Source organism: Rattus norvegicus, chromosome 16 (assembly GCF_036323735.1).
Source record: "Rattus norvegicus strain BN/NHsdMcwi chromosome 16, GRCr8, whole genome shotgun sequence".
NCBI lineage: Eukaryota > Metazoa > Chordata > Mammalia > Rodentia > Muridae > Rattus > Rattus norvegicus.
In genome coordinates this window covers 81,421,917-81,444,999 of record NC_086034.1, presented here as the reverse complement: position 1 = coordinate 81,444,999, position 23,083 = coordinate 81,421,917, and the positions used below count along the sequence as shown (strand labels likewise).

The 23,083-nt window shown below is 52.0% G+C and overlaps 1 protein-coding gene and 1 long non-coding RNA gene across 5 annotated transcripts in view; one reads left to right on the top strand and one right to left on the bottom strand.

Annotated features, from left to right (window-relative positions):
- Positions 1-3,842: 3,842 nt before the first annotated feature.
- On the bottom strand, positions 3,843-4,698 carry LOC134482525 (uncharacterized). The gene is made up of 2 exons (XR_010058751.1): positions 4,559-4,698; positions 3,843-4,304 (listed from the first exon to the last, which is right to left on the bottom strand). It is a non-coding gene; the product is annotated as an uncharacterized LOC134482525 (long non-coding RNA).
- Positions 4,561-23,083, top strand: part of Arhgef10 (Rho guanine nucleotide exchange factor 10) — a 91,011-nt gene continuing 72,488 nt past the window's right edge. For 2 of the 4 annotated variants that reach the window (XM_063275478.1, XM_006253400.5), the window contains exons 1-2: positions 4,561-4,697; positions 19,436-19,606. In XM_063275478.1, coding sequence (XP_063131548.1) covers positions 19,570-19,606 — 37 coding nt within the window. In that variant the 5' untranslated portion in view covers positions 4,561-4,697; positions 19,436-19,569. Of the gene's footprint in view, positions 4,698-4,902; positions 4,991-19,435; positions 19,607-23,083 lie in introns of those variants that run through there. The other 2 variants (XM_006253403.5, NM_001427033.1) reach the window with 2 other exon arrangements.

Here is a 23,083-nt window from a genome sequence, read left to right as displayed (position 1 = left end):
CTCTAATCATGGGCTGCCTGGGCTCCTTGTTGTCTCTGTTAGCTCTGTTTGTACCAGGGCACACAGGACTCCATTGGCTCTGGCCGGGATGCTGTGGAGTCTCTAGCCTTCCCTCGTTTCCACTACTATCCCCTCTTGCTGCTCAGTCTTCCTTCTGAGCTGTCTGAACAGAGCAGAGGGTGCTGGGGGCACCATGAGGGCCAAGAGGATGGCGGTTATTGTGATGAACCACACTCTTGGGTCCTAGCCGCTCACTGGGCCACACCGTCAGAAAGGGAAAGCATGTAGTTAAATCGCTTGTCCCTTCCCCTGACCCCCCAGGAGGTGCACTTTGGTTCCTCCAAGGACTCACTTTCTACTCTTGGACCCCTTTGCTCTTCATCTCTCCCTCTAGCTTGAGTGAGCAGAACAAGAAAATAGGCAGTTGTTGTAGAAGCTCGGAGAAACAAAAGGTCCCTGTTCCCACAGGAACAACGCGCCCTTCTCCCACGACATTGTGCAGATCCACTGACAGAGCCCCAGTGACAGCCAGCCAGCCTTATCTACACGGTCCCCAAGTCGTCTCTTTCATAGTTTCAACGTCCCTCCCTTTTCTCTTTGGCCTCCCATTTATCACAAGGAGCCTGGGTTGGGGCAGGGACAGAAATAGATCTCTAGGTCCAGAAATCACAAGGGTGTGGTCTGCCAAGCTTCAGTCTGTGCCTGGAACCTGGAGAAGACCTAATTCTTTACCTTATCAGATTAAAGTTCAGGCTGGTGACCCGCAGAGACCCTGGGTATATGAACGGAGGGCTGTATGTAGCCCATAGCTCTGTGGAAGGCAGGACTGGGGACACATAAGCTGTGTGGCTTTATCCCTCTTAGGAGGGATGTGAGCAGGCCGAGTGCGTCTGCACTGTCCATTTCCCATGGTTCAGAGCTGCTTTCCTTCCGACATCCATCCACCGTTGTAACCGCCACTTGTGTGTCCGCCAGCCTGCTCTGAGGGGAAGGTGCCCAGTAGCTGGGTCAGTGGCAGCATCTGTGAGTTAGATGGGCAGAGAGGGCGTGGAGGTATGGTGGGTGTCAGCAAGTTTATCTGGCAAGTGACAGCTGGGGACACTTGGTCCTGCAGGCCAGGGATGCTTGGCCTTGTGGTAGAAGCTATTAGATATCCCTGTCCTGAACTGGTTTCTATTGTACTGCCAGGTGTCACCTACTGGGAGAAGTGCCAACAGTTAACCTGGCTCCAGAAAGTGGTTTCATCTTAAGTCTAGCACAGCAGCTTCATTTCCCACGGATGGGAACAGGGATTTAGAACAGTCCTGCTCCCAGGGTCCGCTGAGGGTGGCTCACCAAAGGGTTCAGACAAAAATTACATCGTTCTGGGTGGTTCCGCTCACCGTCTTCATGGCTTTGCTGAGATGCAGGAGAAGGAGGACTACACACAATTGCACCGGGAATCCCAGTGACTTTAGAGGTCTGCTGCTGCGACTCGGAAGTCTCCATCGCTATCAGTTGTGGCAAGCGCTGCTTCCTACCCGAACCCACGTTCTTCCTGGGTAATCACATGGCCTGTGCTGTTCCCAAGACCACCTGCCCACCTCAAAACTTGATCCTCCTTAGTATGAAGCCCTCCCTGAGTTATCTCCCTAAGATAGTTCCTACCTATGTGCAGAAGTCCCTGTTGGTTCCATGCTCCACAGACTCATGGGGGCCTCCAAAGGCAACTTAGAGTGACACGGAATAAGCATGTCCTTGTGGCTCTGAAGTCTGTGCACCCAATACAAACCAGGGCTATCTAGGGGAAATTCTGAAGGGAAGTGTGTCTACTTAGGAAAGAGGTAATTGCTGACCATTCCCCAATGCCTTCCCTATGTTCAGTCCCTTAGGTTCATGAAAGCACAGTGAGCAAGCCAGTGAACAGCATCCCTCTGCAGTCTTGGCTTCAGGTACTGCCAGCCATCAGATGCCTGCCCTAACATTTCCATCAGCGAAGGGTTGTGACCTGGGAGGTGTGAGCTGAAATTAACCCTTTCTTCTGCAGGTTGCTTTCAGTCATTGTCTTTATCATAGAAATAGAAGGCATAGAGCGTGGGAGACCTTGACCTGTAAGTAATGTAAGGACTGCAAGCAGCTGATTTCTGGTTATTATGAATGACTCGTTCTTAGATATTATCACAGCAATATGAAATTGACAAAGGCAACAACGGGGGTGGGGGAGAAAAAATAAGTATTAGTTTTTTTTCCTTATCACTAATAATAGCCTAACTAGACGGGACTTAAAGGAGGAGGGCTTATTTGGCTCATGGTTTGAAGGGACACGGTCTGTCACGATGGGGAAGGCATGGTGATTGGGGGCTCCTTGGTGGGAGCTGCTTATTACCTGGCACTAAGCAAGAAATAGAGTGGGAAGGAGGGTTTGAATATATATCCCAAGGCCCACCCTCCTAGTAACCCTCTTCCTCCAGCTAGACTCCTAAAGACTCACAACCTTCCCCCAAAACAAGTGCCACCAACTGGGGACCAAGTTCTGAAATACACAAACCTGTGGGGATGCAGCACACACACAAGCCCTCACCGTGTGCTGACAGTATCTACCTGAAGCACATCTTGTCCTTTCATTTTAACCAGGCCCTGAGATGAGCAAGAACTTTAAGCCTTGATTAAGGCCACTTAGTGCTTTTTTGAGAGTTTAGTGTATCCTATCAGGAGACCAATATTTTCCCACATTTTCTTCTAGAAACTTTAAAGTCATTTCCCTTTAGCCTGTGACCCATTTCATTTGATTCTAAGATTAACAATATAGCTATTTTCTGTGAGCTCCCACCCTTACACTGGTTGGATTACTTTGTAACATTGTTTAGATGCTTAGGGCAGTCCGGAATGGGTAGGGAGAGTTGACATCTGTAATACACCATTCTCGGCATCTGACACACCAGACAGAAACAATCTGTCACGGCCATGACCCAGTTGACAGCATCAGAACATTACATCAGCAGATGCAGAGTGTGGGTTCAATTATGTAACACAAGCAGTTTGATCTCACGGGTCGTCTGCGATGATCACAGTGCCAGCCATACAGGATCTTCATGAGGTTTAAAGGTTAAAATCATACACTGCTAGGGCACAGTGGAAGTACGCTTTGCATATGTAACTAAATACACTTACGTATTTATGAGTGCCTTTACATACTAATTAAAAGAAAATCCCTCAGTGTTTGATAACAAAGCCTAACTTTTCTTGGCATCCCATGGGTCAAAGAAGACTTGAAATGGAACGTCCCACATTCCCACCTGTGGACTATCAGACGTGGTGATGTGTGATACTATAATAGATTGGGCCAAATTGAGCCAGTCCAACTCCTTTCTGACCAGTTTCATACCAAGCCCTGGCTGATGTGGTTCTTCTCTCACAGACTTGGACGGGGGGGAAGGGGGGGGATGTTATGTTCTCTCTACTCCAGGGGAGCACATCGAAGTACCGACCTATTTCCTCTCACAAAGCTCCTTGGAAAATGTCCTTCATGATTCCAGTCTGGGAGTTCTTTGAGTACTTTACCCCGTGGTCTTCCACAGAGACAATAGGAGTGTCTTCTCTGTGTTCAGACAGGTTTGAGAGTTCAACACAGTCCGCTCCTGTAACTTTAGTTAAGTGCTACTTCCAAACGACCCCGAGCTGTCACCTGAGCTGTCACGGTACCTAGGATATAATCTGACCTAACTAGTCATAGTAGTCTGAGAAGTGTCATAACTACAGAGCACATTGCCTCTACCAACCGTGTTGGTGGGAGAGGTGACAGTCCAGCATGGAAACACGTTTGCTATGTGCACTAGCTGTGCACCAGTTAACCCTTTGATGGGTGGCGTCTTCCCTTAATAATTTAATGATTTGCTTCCCTTTACATGCACAAAACAAAGGTTCATGCTAAACAAATTCAACTTCCCAGAAGGGCTTTTCCAGAATATCCCAGCAGACACCTGCAGGCCTTTTCTTACGACCAAGGTCCACAAGCGTGATGCTCCCGGTCTCCACAGCGCCTTCCTTCCAAGGCTCAGCCATGAGCAGGAAGGTTAGCTAAGCTCTCCCCAGCATCACTTCCTGCATTAGAGAGCTGGAACTCAGGTTCGGGGAAAACAAGAGGCTCCTGGTGACAGGCAAGCTGTAAAAGTGCCTGGAGAGGTAGTGAGCTGAGGTCACGGTTGGCCTGGATTTCTGTACTTGGCAGGACCAGGAGCTTCTGACCCTGGCCAGCCTGGACTGACTATGCAGGCAGGGCCGCTCTAGGTCGGCTGGGTTGTTCTGGCATCCCTTACCCTGTAGGTCTGTAAGGAGCAGTGGATGCTGGAGTCATGATGGGTGTGGTATCCTTTCTGTGCCCCACTGCCCCGGGGCCCAAAATGGGAGAGGTGGGGAGTGGGGGGAAGGGTCGGAGATGGAGTGAAGTGTCGTCTAGCGCCCCCTTCCCGCAGGAGCCTATACCGGGATCTACAGGGAGCAAGCAGTCGCCGGGGTCACGCTGGGTGGAGTGCCTGTCTTGTGTTCCCCGCCCGGGGCAGCGCAACTCCCAGTGTCTCACAGAGGGTGGATGATCGGGAGGCGCACTCTGGCCCCGCGCCATTCCCCAGTGACCAGGAGTCTGAGGGGAGAAGAGCCCACTCTGGGGCACTGCAAGCTGGTGTCCTTCCTGCGACCTTTCTGTTCCCGGGGGGCGCAAGGTAGGTAGCATCCCTCCCACTCGCGGCGCGGGGCGTTAAGCTGGGGGCGGGGCGGGGAGGGGGGCTGGTGGCCACGTGGCCACGCAGGAATGCGCGGGCGCGAGGGTCGGGCGCGGCCGAGGAACGGGCAGGAACGCTGGCCAGTGGGCACGAGGCACCGCCTGTTCCGGCCAATCATGGAGAGGTAGGTGGGGCTTCCCCAGCGGGCGGGGTGGGAGCGCATCGCGGGCGGGGCGCGCGGGGGGCGCGGGACAACTGGCGGACGCAGACGGCGGATGGCGCCCGGCCCCTCGGTGAGTGAGCACGGAGACCCTACGTCCCGTCCCAGGCCGCTTGCACAGGCTGCTTCTTTGCTTTAAAAGTTGCACTTCTGCAAAGCTCCCCGAAGTAGCTAAATCCCACCCTGGGTTTGCGGGACCGCGCACAGTGACACAGACGGCAGCGAATAACCACCCCCAACACCAGTTCAGAGCTGTCTTCAGGCACAGGATGGCAAGGAGCTCCCAACTTCAGTTTTAGTTGCCCCCAAATCTGGCCGGCGTTTCTCTCTCTAGGCCCAGCAGTCCCTACCCCACTCTATGTTTTAGTGAGTGTCTCTGGACACGGGGCAGCAAGAAGCACCCACAAATCTGCAGGTGGGTGGTCCCTGAGCACAGACAGAAGCAGTCTCTCAGCCTATGCCTTAGGTGTTCTCAGGCTTAGATAACCGAACATGCAGCCCTCTGTTTCAGTGGGTGTCCCTAGACACAGAGCAATGAGCAGACGCCCAACTTCAGTGAATGTCTATCTTCGGCACAGGCAGTAGACAGTCCCCAACATCACTGTGACCCCATAGCCTGAGGATAAGACCCAAGGGCACGTGCAGCCTCTGTCCTGGAGATGTGGGCTGAATTCACAGGTTGCTGAAACTGCATAAGAGAAGTCATCTTGGGGTGTTTAAATTGAGACCCTTAGGATCCTAATGTCCCCCTTAGGGCGAAGGTGCTGCTGCTGGCTTGTTGTTTTTCTTTTTTCTTTTGCTACCTACCTTTGCTCAATAATGAGGGTAGATCTTGAGCTGATGTGCAGTAAATAAAAGCAGGTGGTTGGGCCCTGGACACTGTGGGACACCATGCAGTCTTGTCAGGTTCTCAGAGGGCAGTTGACGTATGCTTGGTGTGGACTCTAAGGTAGGATGCATCCCAGTTACAGCCTTTGCTGGAGGAAGAGGTTCCCTTGGACTCCCAAGGGCAGCAATCGTTCTTTTCTCTGGCTGGACCACACAGTGAGCGAGCTATGTAGCTGTGTTCAGAATCTGGGCAGGGGAAGGCATTTATTAGAAAAGATCACTGACTTTTTCTTGATTACATCGAGGCCCATGCACATTCTTAGCAGGTGAATACTACTACTGCTGAGTACCTTGCCAGGCAAATGCCCTGCTGCGGCCTCAATTACTATTAAAAAAATATATTTTGGCACTTGAAGGTCTGAATTAGAAGGATCTTGAGTCTACAGCCAGCCCAGGCTACAATAATGAGACCTTTCACATAAACAAGAAGGCAGGGCTGGGATGTGGCACGCAACATGCTGGGTTTGATCCCCAAATTAATACACAGGTCAAGCTGTGGTGGTTTGAATGGGGATGCCCCCTACTCTCAGTTCCTAGTTGGGGGTGCTGTTTGGGCAGGTCTAGGAGGTATGGCCTTGAAGGAAGAAGTACGTCGTCCTTTGAGGTTTCAGAGCTGTGCACTGTGCACTGTTCCTCGTATGTTCTCTTTGCCTCGTGCGTGTCTGCTTGTGGCTTCAGGTGTGCGTCCTCAGCTTCCTTCTGTGGCTACCGTGCCTGGTGCTGTGCTCCGCCCACTTCTATCCCTAGGCAAACAGATGCCCAAATAAACTGTCCGGGTCATGGTACTTTATGACAGCAATAGAAACGTAACTAATAACATATATTAGAAAATGTATATATCTCAAATACCTGTTTTACCAAGAATAACTTTTATTAGAAAAGATCGTTGACGTTTATACTTAGTCTCTTTAGATGTTTACCGCTCCTTTCTGGCCCCAAGAGCTTTCTGTCATTTCATTGGCGTCAGTACCAAACGTGTGAGTCACCTTGTCTGAAGTCACTGTCCAGAGTTATTCAGTAGTCACTCATGACCTCTCAGAGGGAAGATCTGGTGGCCATGCCCATCTGTCATGAGCTTCACCGTACAGACCAGTTATTAATGAGAGGAGTTTCGGATATTGGGGGACGAGGGGAAAAGTCAGTTATCGGAAATAACTTCTTGTTTTCGAGGCGCTTGAATGAGAGCCGCGACATCATGCATGCACAAGCTCTACCACTAAGCAACCTCCAGCCTTCTTTTGAAACAGTTCTAGATTTGCCACAGGCGTCCTCTTAGTATTTAGATGCTCCCCTTCTTTGGCGAGACCCTTCTCCGTGAGGCTCGAAGCAAGCTCTGGTGGTTCCAGATGGGGAAGTTCTGGGTGGGTCCTGTGTGCCCGAGTCCTGGGTCACCACTACGCCACCAGCCCTGTGACTGTCCACTCTAGGCTTGGTTCTGTTCATGTCTGACGTCACTGGGAAGCAATGTGTATTAAAAAACAAACAAACAAAAAACAAACAAACAAAAACCCAAAACGCTCTACACATGAAAGTGTTCTGTGTTCGCCACCAGAGAAAACTGGAAATTCAGCACCTGTGGCCGTTGTCTGCAGATAACAGTATAAATCATTTTCATGATTGAAAGAAAATCCCTGTTGTATAAGGCACCATTCTCTAATTGCACGACTCAAAGTAGTAAATGGCACAGCAGACGGAAGGAAGGTTCTGTCTGGAGACATTCAGAGCATACCGACGTTCGTTCCTGAGGACAGTTTGCTTGGCTGGTAGTGGGATGTACAGTTAATTATTGTTGGGGTCGCACTGCAACTCTGACTAGCTTTAGGGACATGTGCTTTAGGGACAGTACACTGCAGGGAGTGCTCCAGGACAGACAGCTTGGGAGGGTCTGAAATGACCCGAGACTAGACGACAGATGGGCCACGAATGTATCTGTAGGCAGGCAGCAAGGTGGTGTGGATGGGGCCTGGACTGCAGCCTCTGGAGAGAGGTGGGGTACAGTGCACCCTAGGAAGGTCCTGCATTCATCCCCTCCTACCTTGTGTGCACCTTCTTCAGGGTCTTCAGCCCTACCCCATTTTGGCTGGCCCTTCCACGGCAGCCGGGCCTGCATGTTGGCTTTTGCCTCTTTCTCTATGTGAACCCCCAAAAATTGATTATGAAACAAGGAAGGAATGTTTCCTAGTGCCATTGTCCGTCTCTTTCCACCCCACTGTTTCTTGCTTTTCCTGTGTCGCATTAATGTGTATCTGTGTTGTAGTAAATACTAAAAAGTAAAATGCACCATCCCGTCCCACACTATGGCTGACGCCGGTGGGCCACACGACATCTGCGGGGTATTTTCACCTCAATCAACAAACTGTCTCAGCCCAATTCGCTAAGTTTCCAGTTTCCGATTTCCACCCCACACTGTTGCTGGCTACTCTCGGGGCCCTGTGGCAATCTCGCCATCTATCTAGTTCCCAAGGCGGGTCACTACCACGCCAGTTCCATACAGAGACCGCCTATCTCACAGCTCTCTTACTGCGGACTCTGCTCACATTCCCAACATCCGGCCCCTCCAGTTATAGTCACAACTCCCAGTAACCCAGTAAGAAACTCAATGAGCTTATAATTCATCAATCAGATTTATATCAATAAATTCTCACTCCACAGAACGCCCACACAATAAACTCAGAGCCAATTAATATTGATATAAACTACCCACCTAGATAAGACAAATTGTCCTATAAAAAAATCCATCCCTTATAAAATATTCATAGCTACCTATGGCCCTTTAAGGCCACACAGATCTGGGTCGTCCTTCCCTGCCTCCACTCCATCTTGGTTCTTCTTCTCCTTTCTCCTCTCTCCTCTCTCCAAAACTCTGTGCCTGCCTTATTTTCCACTGCCCAGCCACAGGCCTTGCCTTACCTTGTGCCTGCCCTCACCTGCATACAGACAACAGTCCACACATCTGCCAGTGGAAAATGGTGTCTGTGGGTTGGTTCGGTTTTCCAGAGACAGGGTCGCTTTGTGTTAACAGAGCCCTGGATGTCCTGAAACTCATCATGGAGACCAGCTGGCCTTAAACTCACAGAGATCCCCCTGCCCCTGCCTCCCGAGTGCTGGGATTAAAGGTACGCGCCACCATGCCCAGTTGTTATTACATTTTGATTAAACTTGATTAATCAAATTATTGAGTTTCACGTTCCTGCCTTCTGTATGTCACTTTCTGATACAGGATGTGATCTGGGAACTTGAATACAACATTAAAAAAAAAAAAAAACCAAAAAACTGTGCAAAGCCGAGTACAGTGATGCGTACTCACAACCACTGCACAGGGGAGGCGGAGGCGGGAGAGCGTTGAATTTGAGACTAGCATTGAGTGCACGCCACAACTTTGACGGTCAAATGGAGGATCTTGTAGAAGAGCATCACGGACATGCCTAGAGGGTAGCGCATGGCTCTTCCACAGGGTTGTGGCCTGGCTGACTCAGCTTCCTGGAGAGGAGCTTGGTGCCGATTGGCCCGGGGAAGGCTACAGTCACCAGAGGCTGACAAGAGGGACTGAGCTGTGGTGGCAGGAGCAGGGGACGCTGAAGTCCAGGGGCTTCCACACCTAGTTCAGAGACCCACTCTCTCTCACTGCTGGGGCCACTACCCTGAAGGTGTGTGCTGCTTTAAGAACTGTTTCTGCTTTTCATTCTGGACGAGGCTGGTGGGTGTTATCCAGCTTCTCTCGGAACCTGCGCCACTTTTTTTTTTTTTGTAGCACTGGGGATTGAACCCAGGGATTGACAGGGTGTCCTACCACTGAGCCAGGACTCCCCCTCCCGCCATGGCATTGCTTTTTAAAGGACTGTGATACAGCACTGAAGACTCTAGAGTCATGATGATGGTGGTGATGTTTGAGCTGGTATATCGTCTCATCCAGTTAAGACTGTATCAAGTCAGGTGTAATGGCTCGCACGTGCACTTCAGGCATCCACGAGGTAGAGACAGGAGGTTCACTTCAAATTGGAGGGCAGCCTGGGCTACAGTGTGAAACAAGACAAAACAGAAGAAGAAAAAAAAGTTTACATGGGAGAGAACCAGGAAACAAATATGTGTCTTTGTTTTGTTTTGTATTTGGTTGTCTTTTGGGGTTTTTTGTTGTTGTTGTTGTTGTTTGTTTGTTTGTTTGTTTGTTTTAATTTTTTCAGTGCTAGGATTCAGTGCTGGGACTAGTGCTAGCTAGCCAGATCCTATAGCTACCACAGCCTACCTCCCCCCTACACAACCCTTTGAAGGAAAATCGAGTCACAATTTCAGTTTGGTTTCTGGTTCTCCTCAAAGAATATGAAGATAACCAACTGAAGTGGTCTCTGGTGCTCACCCTAGAACTGTTAACCCGGGATCGAAGGCCCCATCTCTGAGGAGGGATGAATGGTCAGGTGTCAGCACCATGAGGCAGTGGGCTGACCCACAAGGGCAGGGCTTGTGTTATATACAGAGTCAGTTCTGGCTGGATCTTTACGGTGACCCGCTGAGGATGGAGTGTGGATGTGTTCGGCGGGGGAGGGGAGGGTTTACAGCTGAGTGACCCCATCTCCGAAAGCCTGGGTTTTTGTGTGTGAGAACCCTTGGAGTGTGTCCTCACAGTGTGTGGGCCCAAGTCTGGCTGGGTCAGGGGTCACAGGGGTGGGGTGCTGTGGAGGCCCCACAGAGAAAGCCTTTCTGTGTGGGCTTGGCCAGTTTGCTTCTTGGCACTGGCCAGCCTTCTGGCTTCAGAAATGATAGGAACATTGATGCTTTACTGTCAAGCCCTTGACTCAATAGGGGTGGGGGTAGGGGTGGAAGCAGCCCAGTGAGCCAAGTGGCAGATCTCAGTGGGTCCCTCCAGTTCCCTCAGAGAAGCTTTGCTGGTGAGAACTGCTCATGTGGGCGCCGGCTCTGGCTGCAGCTGTGTTCTGTGGTGCATTGTGGGAGAGGCTATCTCCGAAGGCGTGGTGCTGTGCTGTGTAGAACAGGGCCACTTTTCAGTCAGAGCCGAAGACTGAACTCTTGACAGTTGGTTCTAATAGAGCGACACAGCTCTCCAAGTACAGCCCAGAACCCAGGGTCTGAAGTGGAGGAATGCGGCAGGGCCTAGGGCACGGGCCTGGACGGGGCAGGCCCTCTGCTTTGGAACAGAGTCCAGGCATGCAGGGCCTTGGATGATTTCGTAGGAAGGAATGAAAGGCGCCGTGTTTTGCCAAGCAACCAAAGCAACTGGGGAAATAATCACAGGTACTTGTAGCGGGGAAAGAGAGATTTATGTTTTCCAGGATGTGTGGTCTCCACAGTGATTCTCTGTGGGGATGAGGGGGGCTGTGACTGTGAAGAGCCACTTCCGCCCTCCATTGTGTCCAGACATAAGGTCATCAGAGGTTAGGATGCTTGGTGACCTGCAGACCAGGGAGGGGAAGGAGGTTACCTGAACTTACCTATCACCTTGGGAGATTTTCAGTTCCATACCAAGTACATTCTGCAGACGGCTCACCTTCATGGGCAGCCCGTGCACTTGTCCTTGGGGAGTGATCTTTTTAAAATTAATTTGTGTGTGTGTGCGTGTGTGTGTGTGTGTGTTTTCCCCTCTCCCAACTTTTCTTAGATCCTCTCTACCACCTTACCCACCCAACTTTGTATTTTCTGTCTCTCAAAACAGAAAAAAGAAAATCAAAACAAGTTAAAAATGTCTAAGACAAAAAAAGGAAGAAGAAAGGTAGAGCTCCAACAAACAAAACCCGGTGTTGGCTAACTACTTTTTTCCCCCATTGCCAACAGATGTCTATTGCAAGTAGCATCTCGGTTAGGGGCGGGACCCTGCATCCACTTCCTCCTCAGTACCTCGACCCCGTCTGACTTGAACCTGTGCAGGTCTCTGAGTCCATGTGTGCACCAATCTTGATGAGTCTGAACAGCAGTGGTGGGTGTCTGGAGTACCATCCGTGTAGAGTAAGAAAAACTGAAGCCCAAGCATCTGCCCGTCTTTTCACAGGACAGCTTTGACCCGGTAGAGGGGAGGTGCAGGCAGGAAGGCCCACTCTGAGCTGGTCGGTCATAGTTGCTGGTCAGGAGTGGGTAGTGCCGCCTAGTGGTCAGCCAGCTTTGGGGAGATGGGGAATTGAAACCAACAGCCTTGCTCATGGATTTGGACCTGGGTCTAAGAGAAAGAAGAGAACTGGAGATAAGCCCTACGGTTTGTTCTGTTCGTGGAGAGAAGCCGGTTAGGAGGACCAGTTACCCAGGTTTAGATTTGTCTGCCTCCCTGAGACACAGAGTGACAGCATATAGCAGGCACTGAAGCTGCAAGTTGGTGGAATCACGCTGCACCTCAAAGAGCTAGGAGGATGGGGTGCAGAAGGCGTGGCCTCCAGAGACCTACCCGAGAGAAGCGGGCAGGAAGGGGATGCGTGGGGTCTATTGATTCAACGAGGTTGCCTCTGATAACCAGGCTAGGCCCAGGTTGCTGACAGGTGCAGGGTCAATGTTTGAGAGTCAGCAGCTGGTTTGTGGAGAGAGGGCCTTTGTCCCAAGGGTCCCATGTGAGAGTCCCCGTGTGTTTCCTCCTCATGGGCAGAAGGAGCAGAGGAGAGGTATCCCAAGCCCTTTGTGTGGTGATACCTGCCTATGGATGGTGGTGCAGATCCTGCACAGTGCCACTAGAGGGGACACGCTCTCCAGGGGTGCAGGGGTGTGTGTCTTACCACAAACTGGTGTAATGCCATCTTTCTCCTAACTTTGTCCCCAGACAAACTGGAGGGGTGGGACATGAACAGGGTGGTGTCAACTCATAATGGAATCCCTGCTAACGGCCACCAGAGGGGTAGCATTTCTCAGGCTCCACACCAGTCTCAGATCACCTAAACAATCACATAGGGTGGCCATTAGTACATGGCCATCGTGACGGTCACTTATGGCCTCACAGTCCAGCTAGGGTCTGAAGTTCAGTGTTGGACTCTGGCACGGAATGGTGCTCCTGTCCTGTCAGCAGCTACACAGACCTCCTGGGTTGCAGCTGTCCCTTAGCAGCCCCCCCTCTCAGATCCTAGGCAAACCTTACTCCTATACCATTGGTGGGTCCCTTTGTTCTATTCTAAAAGGCCCACCATGCCCTGAGCAGGAACTCCAGGCCACCCACTCCTGAGTTCCGGCAGCCAGCCACCACCGTCCCCATAGATCGTCAGGCTTTTCACTGTGACATGTTCCTTCCCACGGTGCTGGGCAGCTAGCTCCCTTCTTGGTCCTCAGCTTGGACAGCACCGCCTACCTGTACTTGCTGTCTCTCCTTCCATTAAAGAAGTCTTACTGGTGGACCCAAGGGAGGCCCTCCTGCAGCCAGCTATGAGGTCTCCAAGCATTTGGCCACCAGTACACCCTCTTCCTTGCTGGCTCCCCCAACACGTAAGTGCAGAAACAGACCACAGGCTGGGATATTTTCAGGAGTTTGAAGAATTGTATGTGTGGGATCACTGGGCATCGCCATGGTCAGCAGCAACTGAGGGAGCTCTTTCTCTCTCCCCTGGTCCCTTCCTGCCCTCGCTAGCCTTGTGGGGTGGTTTGCTTTGACTCTGGCTTATTCCTGCTGAGGTCATGAACTTCCCATTTCTGTTCTGTACCATCTGGACTCTGCTAGTCCAAGTCCTAGGCTTACCTGGCTGTTCTTACAGCCCACGAACAGCCAAGGGCTGGCATACTCTTCTAGGGGACCCTCGACGATGCCAGGGGAAGGCTTGTCTGCAGAGGCTGTGCAAGAAGCCTGCATGGGCATAGACTGCCAGTTCAGATGGTCAGAGCCCGCCTGGCGACTGCTACCCTCTGAATGACGAATTCTGTCCTTTAAAAAAAAAAAACCATAATGTCCAGTCTCCTAAAGAACATTGGCAAAGGCATTACCAAGTCAACATGAGTTAGAGCTGCACAGACATTTGGATAACAATACACAGTTTGGGTTTTGTTTAGATGACACGAGACATCATTATTAGTTTGTGTCAGTCATGGTCACGATTTGGGCATGCATCGGGGCATCCCAGAACGCCAGTTGGACTCCAAAGAAAGGCACTGTTTGATGGTAACACACCGTCCTGGCATGCTGATCTCCAGATGCAGTGGGTCCTACCCTGGAGGCCTTATCCATTTTGACTCCCGCCCCTGTCGGGAGCCCGCAGAGACTTTGTGCAGAACGCACACTGCTGGATTCGGTGAGGAGACAGTGAAGGCCAGACAGCAGCTCGGCTCAGGTGCATGGCTGGGGCTGTGCTCACAGCCCCTTCGCCTCTACCCTCTTGCACGTGGGTTCTTGTGAGGGCGGCAGAGCCCACACAGCTGAGTTGGGCTGTTTGGAGTTTTAATGCCCCACACAGTGATGTGCCTGAAGGATAGCCAAGAGCCATCGGGGAGCTGGACTGGATTGTCCTGGGAGCAGATGGGATGCAGACACCCGAGGCAGCTTGAGGGCCTCTGCACAGGTCACAGGTCCTGCCGTGAAGACACAGGCTGGCAGAGCACCTTCCTGGTGTATGGGTCACATTTGTCAGAGGTTTTCCTCTGTGTAGTGTGACTGTCCCTCAGGCTTACAGATGACCAGACCTACCAGCCATGCCCCCGTAGCCATGGCCCAGCTTCTGCTGGGCAGAGCCACCCTAACCGTCAACGCCTTCTCACCAGTGGCCTCTTCAGTGTCGCCTTCACCTGGAGCATGTCCAGAGTCATGTCTCATCAGCCTATGAATAGGGCCTTGTTCTTAGGAATTACCTAACGCCATGTTTCATGTCCAAGAGCCCAGGTGAGTTCCTCCCTGAGAATGCATAGCCATTGTCTCAGGCTGACAGCAAAGAAGGGGGGTGTGGGGGTGCGGGGAGACAGTGAAAGTATACCCAGGAGCACAGTTTGCAGGACAAGAACATTCTGGAAAGGATTGCGCAGGAAAACACCTGGCTCTGCGGACGAGCAGCAGCGGCCGTGGCGGTGTTGACCGGGTCAGTTGGCAGTGCTGCCCATGAGGTTAGCGGGCTGTGCCAGCCAGGTGATTAGGTCAGTGCTGATGACAGGGGCACAGGGGGTAGTGGGCATTGCTGGCTGCAGGACTTGCAAGCTGCTTCCCTACCTGAGCAGTTCCAGGCAGTTTGATCTGGCCCACAGCTAGCTGTTGAGACGAGCGAGCGCTTGCTGACAGCCAGGGCCTGGCTGTTCCCAGCAGCACTGTTCATACCAGCAGGAGGCTGGGAGCCCTGGGCTCTGCTTTCCTGTGTTCTAAGGATTCATTAAAGCCCACGCAGCACGAATGGCTGCAAGTGTGAGCATTTGGGCTCAGGAGGCAGCCCTGCATGCAGAGCCCCTGCAGGTATGTGCCTGTTCCCAGACACATTCCAGACAGGGAAGCGGCATTCTGCCTGCCTTCTGGAAGGGTGTTTGCCTCCTGCCATTGGATACCTCATAGACCAGCAGAGCACAGGGCCCATGCAGGGTGGCTTTGCTTCTGTCTAGAGCCCTCAGGCACTGGTGCTCACTCTGGATTCTAGCTGATCTCTTCTCCTTACTGGTGCTGAGAGACAGCATTGGCCTGGGCTCACTTCCGGACACTTTGAGTGGTACCCAGTGGTCCCAACCATACCCAGTCATACCCAGCGGTGCCCAGGGGCACCCAGGGGCAATGGTCCTTTGGTCTCAGTCTTTCTGGGCTATAGAGTTGAGAGTACTTATCGATTGCTCTCATCCTCAAGGGCAGGAGGCTTGCACTGGACATGTCTCTGGGTTGGGTTTGTGTTCACAGAATGCCGTTCACCTGTGTTCATTCTTCCAAAGGACCAGATGAGTCCCCGGCAGTCGGACTCCTCAGTAACCTAGACCTGCTTTGGCTCGGCAATAAAGGCAAGATGAGGTCACATGAGCTCTGGGAGGTGGGTGGTGCTCAATCCAGCCACCGTATGTTCCTACTGGGAAGGTGGTGTGGTCACAGCACCCAGTTCCCAGTGGGTCTCAGGCGCCTAGGTCGTCTCACAGCTGTGTGCTTTGCTTCCTGTGACTTCCCACCACCTGCCCGAAGAACCCTCTCCCTCATAAACTCCTTCATTCTTTCTGTTGAAAGAACAACAAAGGGTGTCCAGCAAGTACCGGGCAGGGCCGATAGGTGCTCAGAACGTCAGTCACAGATGTTGCTTAGCAAGGCGTGTGTGTGTGTGTGTGTGTGTGTGTGTGTGTGTGTGTGTGTGTGTGTGTCTGTGTGTGTGTGTGTGGTGCCTCTCACTGAATTGTGCACTTGTTCTTGCCATCTGCACGGGGTGTCTCACCCACAGCACTCAGAGACAGATTCTGTCATTGCTCGTGGGTTCCAGGCAAGCATCTGCTACACAAAGTTCTCAGTACTTCTCATGTCCTGATGGAACGTATCTCCAGACTGTCTCGACCCGCCAGCTTCCAGTAATGATACAGAGACTTATATTTATCCATGGATGCTTAGGCCGTATAGCTTAGATTTGTTCGCAACTAGCTCATATAACCTAACAACCCGTTTACAACAGTTGGTGTTTGCCACATGTCCCGTTCCTTCCACTCTGCCCTCATGCATCCGGCTTTCTCCATGCCTGGCTGCCGAATCCCGTGCCTTTGCAGTTTTTCCCACAGTTCCATTCTCTGCCTGGATGTCCTGCTTTTCCTCTCCTGTCTTGCGATAGGCCATCAGCTGTTTTATTAGACCAATCAGAAGGTGATAGAGAAGAATGCTTACAAGATATGATGCAGGTGCTGAGCGATTAGAACACCAAAGTCCAGACAGTACTCAGCTCTCTGCCTGTACAGAAATGAGCATCTGAGTAATTCAAAGTCAACCTTCACACAGTGCCCAAGAAGATTTTTCCATCAGCAAGGCAAAGGGCTTTCGGACTCTTATCTACCCTAGGCTCTAGACTTGCCCTCAGTGTAGCCCTGTGTGGACCGTGCAGACCCTCACGCTATAGTGTCTTCGTTGGAAGTACTAGGACCTGGTCTCAGCTGAGGTGCAGTTATACATAGCCTCCACAGTAAGATTGTCAAGCCTGGCTGTGACTCACCACGTGTACGATGGAGAGAGCCGCCACCAGGAGTGCCGTGTGCTGGTAAAGTGACTCCGGTGCCAGGGCAGAAACAACAGGTACCCACTGAAAGTGCCTGGCTACTCAGGTGGGCATCTAAGCAACTTCTCGTGCCCTTGAGGGAAAGACAGAGCCACATGGCGAAGTTACAGAGGGCGGTGCAAAAGGCTTCCTTCAGCACATGCGCTGGCAGACAGGGACTTCTCTGTACAGTGGCAGATGGCAGGCTTGGCGCCCGCAGCCATCTTCACGAGAACACGGTTTTAGCTTAGTGGAAGTGCCAAAGCCAACATCAAGCCTGTTAATTAGGGTGAAAGAATTCACCGGGCTGGTTTGGCATCTCAGATGTTGCGAGGGGCAAAGCTTCGCCTGCTCCCTCCTTGTCACTGAGCAGCAAGCGTGTGGAGAGCCAGCAGCCGAAGAGGTGGCCTGCTGCTCACTGTGCATTCCATCCACCCGCCCGATGCTGGGACAGAAGCATGCGGAGAAGGTCCCAAAGCAGTTCCGGTAGAATCTAGGGAGGATGTTGAGTGATTCCAAGAAGGTTTCAGGATGAGTGTTGAGTGAACCCAGGTGGGATCCAGGATGTGTTTGAGTGAACCCTGGTGGGATCCAGGATGAGTGTTGAGTGAACCCTGGTGGGATCCAGGATGTGTTTGAGTGAACCCAGGTGGGATCCAGGATGTGTTTGTTGAGTGAACCCTGGTGGGATCCAGAATGAGTGTTGAGTGAACCCTGGTGGGATCCAGAATGTGTTTGAGTGAACCCAGGTGGGATCCAGGATGTGTTTGAGTGAACCCTGGTGGGATCCAGAATGTGTTTGAGTGAACCCTGGTGGGATCCAGAATGAGTGTTGAGTGAACCCAGGTGGGATCCAGGATGTGTTTGAGTGAACCCAGGTGGGATCCAGGATGTGTTTGAGTGAACCCAGGTGGGATCCAGGATGAATGTTGAGTGAACCCAGGTGGGATCCAGGATGAATGTTGAGTGAACCCAGGTGGGATCCAGGATGTGTTTGAGTGAACCCAGGTGGGATCCAGGATGTGTTTGAGTGAACCCAGGTGGGATCCAGGATGTGTTTGTTGAGTGAACCCAGGCTGGATCCAGGATGAATGTTGAGTGGTCCTAGGCAGGATCCAGGGCTTTTGTGATGAGTAGTCCCTGGATGAAGCCAGGAAGGGTGTCATGGATCAGACTACCCTTCTCATGTACACTGTTCCTCAAATTTAGTTTTTCTAATGTATCTAGAGAATGAAATACATAAAGCAAAGACAGGACAGAAAAGCAGCCCATGCAGCTTGGCCCTGCTGTCTCCAGAGGTAGTTAAGAAAATGTCAGTATTGTTTTTAATGCGGAATCGGTTTTACGAAAAACTACTAACAGCAGAACCTTTACAAACTCAAAGGGGATATTCTGGTGCCAGTGGTGGCAGGGAGCAGATTCGTGTCCCAGTGAGGTAACAGTTTCATGGCATGCCTTATAGTAACAACATAGGAAGCTATGGATGGGCACATGGTTACCTTGGGCAGGAAAGTTACAGCAAAGATAACTGCTATGGATCTCGGATCTTATCCGATGACATTCTTAGCCTTGGGGGTGGTGGAAGCTAGGGCTCTGTCTCAGCCAGTGTCCTCCTGCTCTGAAAAGGCACCGTGGCCAAGGCAACTCTTATAAAGGAAAGCATTTCACTGAGGCTGGCTTATAGTTCCGAGGTTTAGTCCATTGTTATTGTGGCGGGGAGCATGGAAACATCAGGCAGATGTGGTGCTGGAGAGGAGCTGAGAGGTCTACATCTGGATGGGCAGGCAGCAGGAAAAAGAGAGAGAGAGAGAGAGAGAGAGAGAGAGAGAGAGAGAGAGAGAAACAGACAGACAGACAGACAGACAGACAGACAGAGACATGGGTCTGGCTTGAGCTTCTGAAACCTCAAAGTCCAGCTCCCTTGGCATACTTCCTACAAGAAGGCCACACCCACCCCAAAGAGGCCACACCTCCTAACAGTGCCACTCCCTGTGGACCTATGGAGACCGTTTTCATTCATACCACCACAGGGTCTGTTCTGTATTAACCTAATAGTCACAAGCATATTAGGTCTCACACAGAGTGGACAGCAAACAGCCGTTTAGGGGCCAAGACAGCCCAAGATAACTGAGCTCTGGACTTGGAGTGTTCCAACTCTCCAGTCATTGATGTTCTGATCAGTAAAGTGGCCTTGCAAAGTGCTAGATTAGTTGCAGCTTCCCCCCTGCTCCCGGAACTTCGGATTAACGATGCTAAGGTCTTATCTGGAGGAAGAGGGGAAACTGTTTTGGTTTATGTCGTCCACCCTCCGCCTTAGAACATGGTGTGTGTCTGGCAAAGACCAGCCGTGGCGTTGGTCGAGAGGGCTCCGGCCAGGGCCTCGGGTTCCAAAACAAGTTCCTGGCTGTGGTTCAAGGTGAAGTCCCAGCAGCACTGAGAAGCCTTTGTTTGTTTTGCTCTGGATTGTTCCTACTAGGGAGATAGATGGTAAACTCTGTCGTTACATCTGGGAGTAACAGTGACCTCTCGCCTTGTTGCAGGTTGCCTCTAGAAAGCCCCGACTGGCGTCTCCTGGGAAGGTTTCATATGCCAACTTGAGGGACAATGTCTGTGCCTGCAGGGGCCCCTGTCCCCTGATGCTGTCCACGTGTGGAGGAAGGAGGCAAGGCTGAGCATGGACCAGGGAGAGGCCTCACCACCTGTGCCTGCAGGTAGGGATCTGCCTCCTCAGAGGTGTCCTTGGGCCCCTGTAGCCCTCAGGGTTCTGAGGAAGGACTCCAGCTTCCAGAGTCACTAAATCACTGCTACTTGGCATGGATCAGGAAAGAGACGTTCACATTGTGGTATGAATGGGACGTGAGCTTTGACCGTCCCTGGCTGGTGTACCCGCGTGCCCTGGGTGCCAGTGAGCTGGCTGCCCACGTCCCAGCCTGTCTCCTGTCTTCAGCATCTTGGATTCCACGAGGGGTGTTTTGTTTTGTTTTGTTTTGTTTTGTTTTTTGCTTGATCCAGTGCAGGTCGCCCCCGAGCTGGTGCGTAGGGTGTGTTTAGTCATGTTCCCTCAGGAACTGGCACGCTCTTGAGCACTGGGAGCAGACTGGGACAGTGCTCTTCCCTGCTTCCTTGGCTGTGGGCAGTTCAAGGCCAAACCGGGTGGCTCCTCTATCTGCTCAGTGGATAGACACAGAGGACGGCGGCCCACTTGTTGGTTTGTTTTGCGACCAAGTCAGAACTGTGCCCTTGACAGAAAGCCTATCAGAGATACTGGTACCCACCCTGCAGATGGAGAAGGAGGTGGGTGTTAGAATCAGCACACGGTCTGCAGGTTAGGGTGGGCAGTAGCTATGAGACAGCCCGGACATACGAGGTCGGCCACTCCTCTGTGTGTCGGGGACTCTGTAGGGCTGGACGGGGTTCACCTTTGTCTCTTGGCTCTGTCCCTTCTGTCCCACCCTGCCTGCTTCATGGGTGCACCAGGCCTATGTGGTAGCACCTGGGAGTCCCAAATACATCGTGCACGCAGCTGTTTGCACAGAGGATCTAAGACATGGATACCCCTTGAAGGACCAAGGTGTAGTGAGATGGGTCAATAGGAGATTCCAGTGCAGGTGATTGGCTCAGGCTAGAAGCTTACTTTTCTGCACCCTGGAAACACAGCCTATGACAATAAGTTCTAGCCTCACCTTTGCGTGAGGATTTACAGGCACTGACAACTGCTAGTGGGGAGAGAGCTTTTATTCCGTGGTCTACAGCCTAATAGTGCTCACTGGGTCACACCTCCCCACACAAAAAGACGTGAAAGCACACAGAGGAGAGACTGGGGAGAGGGTGACAGAGGGATGGGTATCATTACTGGCAATGACACTGCCACCGCAGCACCGTGGCAAGGACAGCTTCACTCCGACCACAGCATGGCTGCAAGGGTGTGAGCTAGAAACCTCTTATATGGGGGTGCAGTGGGGTGGGCAGGACCTCTGCTGTCTCTTCAAGCAGGGGCCAGATGGTCAGTCTTGGACTGCAAAGGCGACACTGTAGTAAGGTCACGGAGTTGTTTCAGGCACAACACCGGGCACAGCACTGTGGGCGGGAGACACTGCCTCTTCCACAGTCACCTCCGTGAGCCATCCTAGCTCCTCATCCTGGGCCCCTGTTGCTACCCCGGGGCTCCCTGCCCATTCTCCTCCCTCCGAGGAGCCTGGGAAGGCCAGTTTCGCCCAGCTGTTGGAGTTCTGGTTCTGGCAGGCTTCAGACCGGCGCTGTCCTGATTACCTTTCTGTCAGCTGCCGGAAGAGCCCTGGGGTTGGATGAGCAGCCCCCACCCCTCCCCCCAGCGAACATTCCATCCCTCGGCCACACAGTATCGTTTTGTCACTGACGCCTTCCGCCTTCCGCCTTCCGCAGATGGCTGTCCGAGCTCCCAGGTCTTCCAGGGGCTTCCTAGCCCACAGGCTTTTGCTGCTAATATTGCCACTGGGGACTCTTGACTTGGCACCGTCTCACCGTGTTTGCCTTGGGGTGACCTGGATGACCCACTCATCTGCTTTGCTGGTCGCTCCTTTTTTTTTTTTTAATCTTTATTAACTTGGGTATTTCTTATTTACATTTTGATTGTCATTCCCTTTCCCGGTTTCCGGGCAAACATCCCCCTCCCCCTCCCCTTCCTTATGGGTGTTCCCCTCCCCATCCTCCCCCCATTGCCGCCCTCCCCCACAGTCTAGTTCACTGGGGTTCAGTCTTAGCAGGACCCAGGGCTTCCCCTTCCACTGGTGCTCTTACTAGGATATTCATTGCTACCTATGAGGTCAGAGTCCAGGGTCAGTCCATGTACAGTCTTTAGGTAGTGGCTTAGTCCCTGGAAGCTCTGGTTGCTTGACATTGTTGTACATATGGGGTCTCGAGCCCCTTCAAGCTCTTCCAGTTCTTTCTCTGATTCCTTCAACGGGGGACCTATTCTCAGTTCAGTGGTTTGCTGCTGGCATTCGCCTCTGTATTTGCTGTATTCTGGCTGTGTCTCTCAGGAGTGATCTACATCCGGCTCCTGTCGGTCTGCACTTCTTTGCTTCATCCATCTTGTCTAATTGGGTGGCTGTATATGTATGGGCCACATGTGGGGCAGGCTCTGAATGGGTGTTCCTTCAGTCTCTGTTTTAATCTTTGCCTCTCTCTTCCCTGCCAAGGGTATTCTTGTTCCCCTTTTAAAGAAGGAGTGAAGCATTCACATTTTGATCATCCCTCTTGAGATTCATGTGTTCTGTGCATCTAGGGCAATTCAAGCATTTGGGCTAATAGCCACTTATCAATGAGTGCATACCATGTGTGTTTTTCTGTGATTGGGTTATCTCACTCAGGATATGAAATTCATAGGCAAATGGATGGAACTGGTCGCTCCTCTTATTTTGATGGCTGTAGCGCCTCGTGAGCCTGACCAACAGGCCGGTCTGCGCTCCTCAGTTCTGCTTGAGCCTCTCCTACCTAGGTCCGATCCTAGCACGAGGCTCAGCAAGGCCACTACAGCTCTGTAACCAGTCCCAGAGCCCCTGCTGCACCAACCTCTTTCTTAACTCTCCTGACAGCACAGTCCTGTCTGTCCGCTCTGGGAAGTGGGTGTCCAGTGTTGACACGCCTGGGTCTGGTCGCCAAGTAGCACACATTCTCCGTCGTCTCCCAGTCCCTGACACTCATGGGGACCAGCAGTAACCAAGCGTCGTTCCTGATGGCCCACGAGATGGCACACCACGGACGGATCTCCCTCAGAGTGCCCCAGGATGCTCTGCTTCTGTTTGAGGGAGGATAAGTGGTTATATTTCCAGGTTTCTCTCAAAGGCTCCTGGCTCCTGGCTTGAGAGTCTTTGCCGGTTAAAGCAGCTCAGGCATAGAGGGTTTCCCAATTTCCCTGTTTCCTGTCCCAGCAACGATTTTCCTCTTTCTCTGTATTGAACATAGAGTGGAGGGCTAATATCGCTCCTGCCTCACCTTCTCCTTCACTGCCTGATTCCCCCTGGGGGCTCCCAAGAATTTGGACCCCAGGAAGGGCTCTTCCACAAGAATCTCACTTGGACTATCTCTCCCTTCATCCTGCCCCCTGTAAAACCGGGAAGTCTCACACACACCCCTTTCCTGTTCCTCCTGCAAATCAGGGGCCGGCATGGAGGGTGGCCTCACCCACACATCTTCTGCAAGTTGAATTC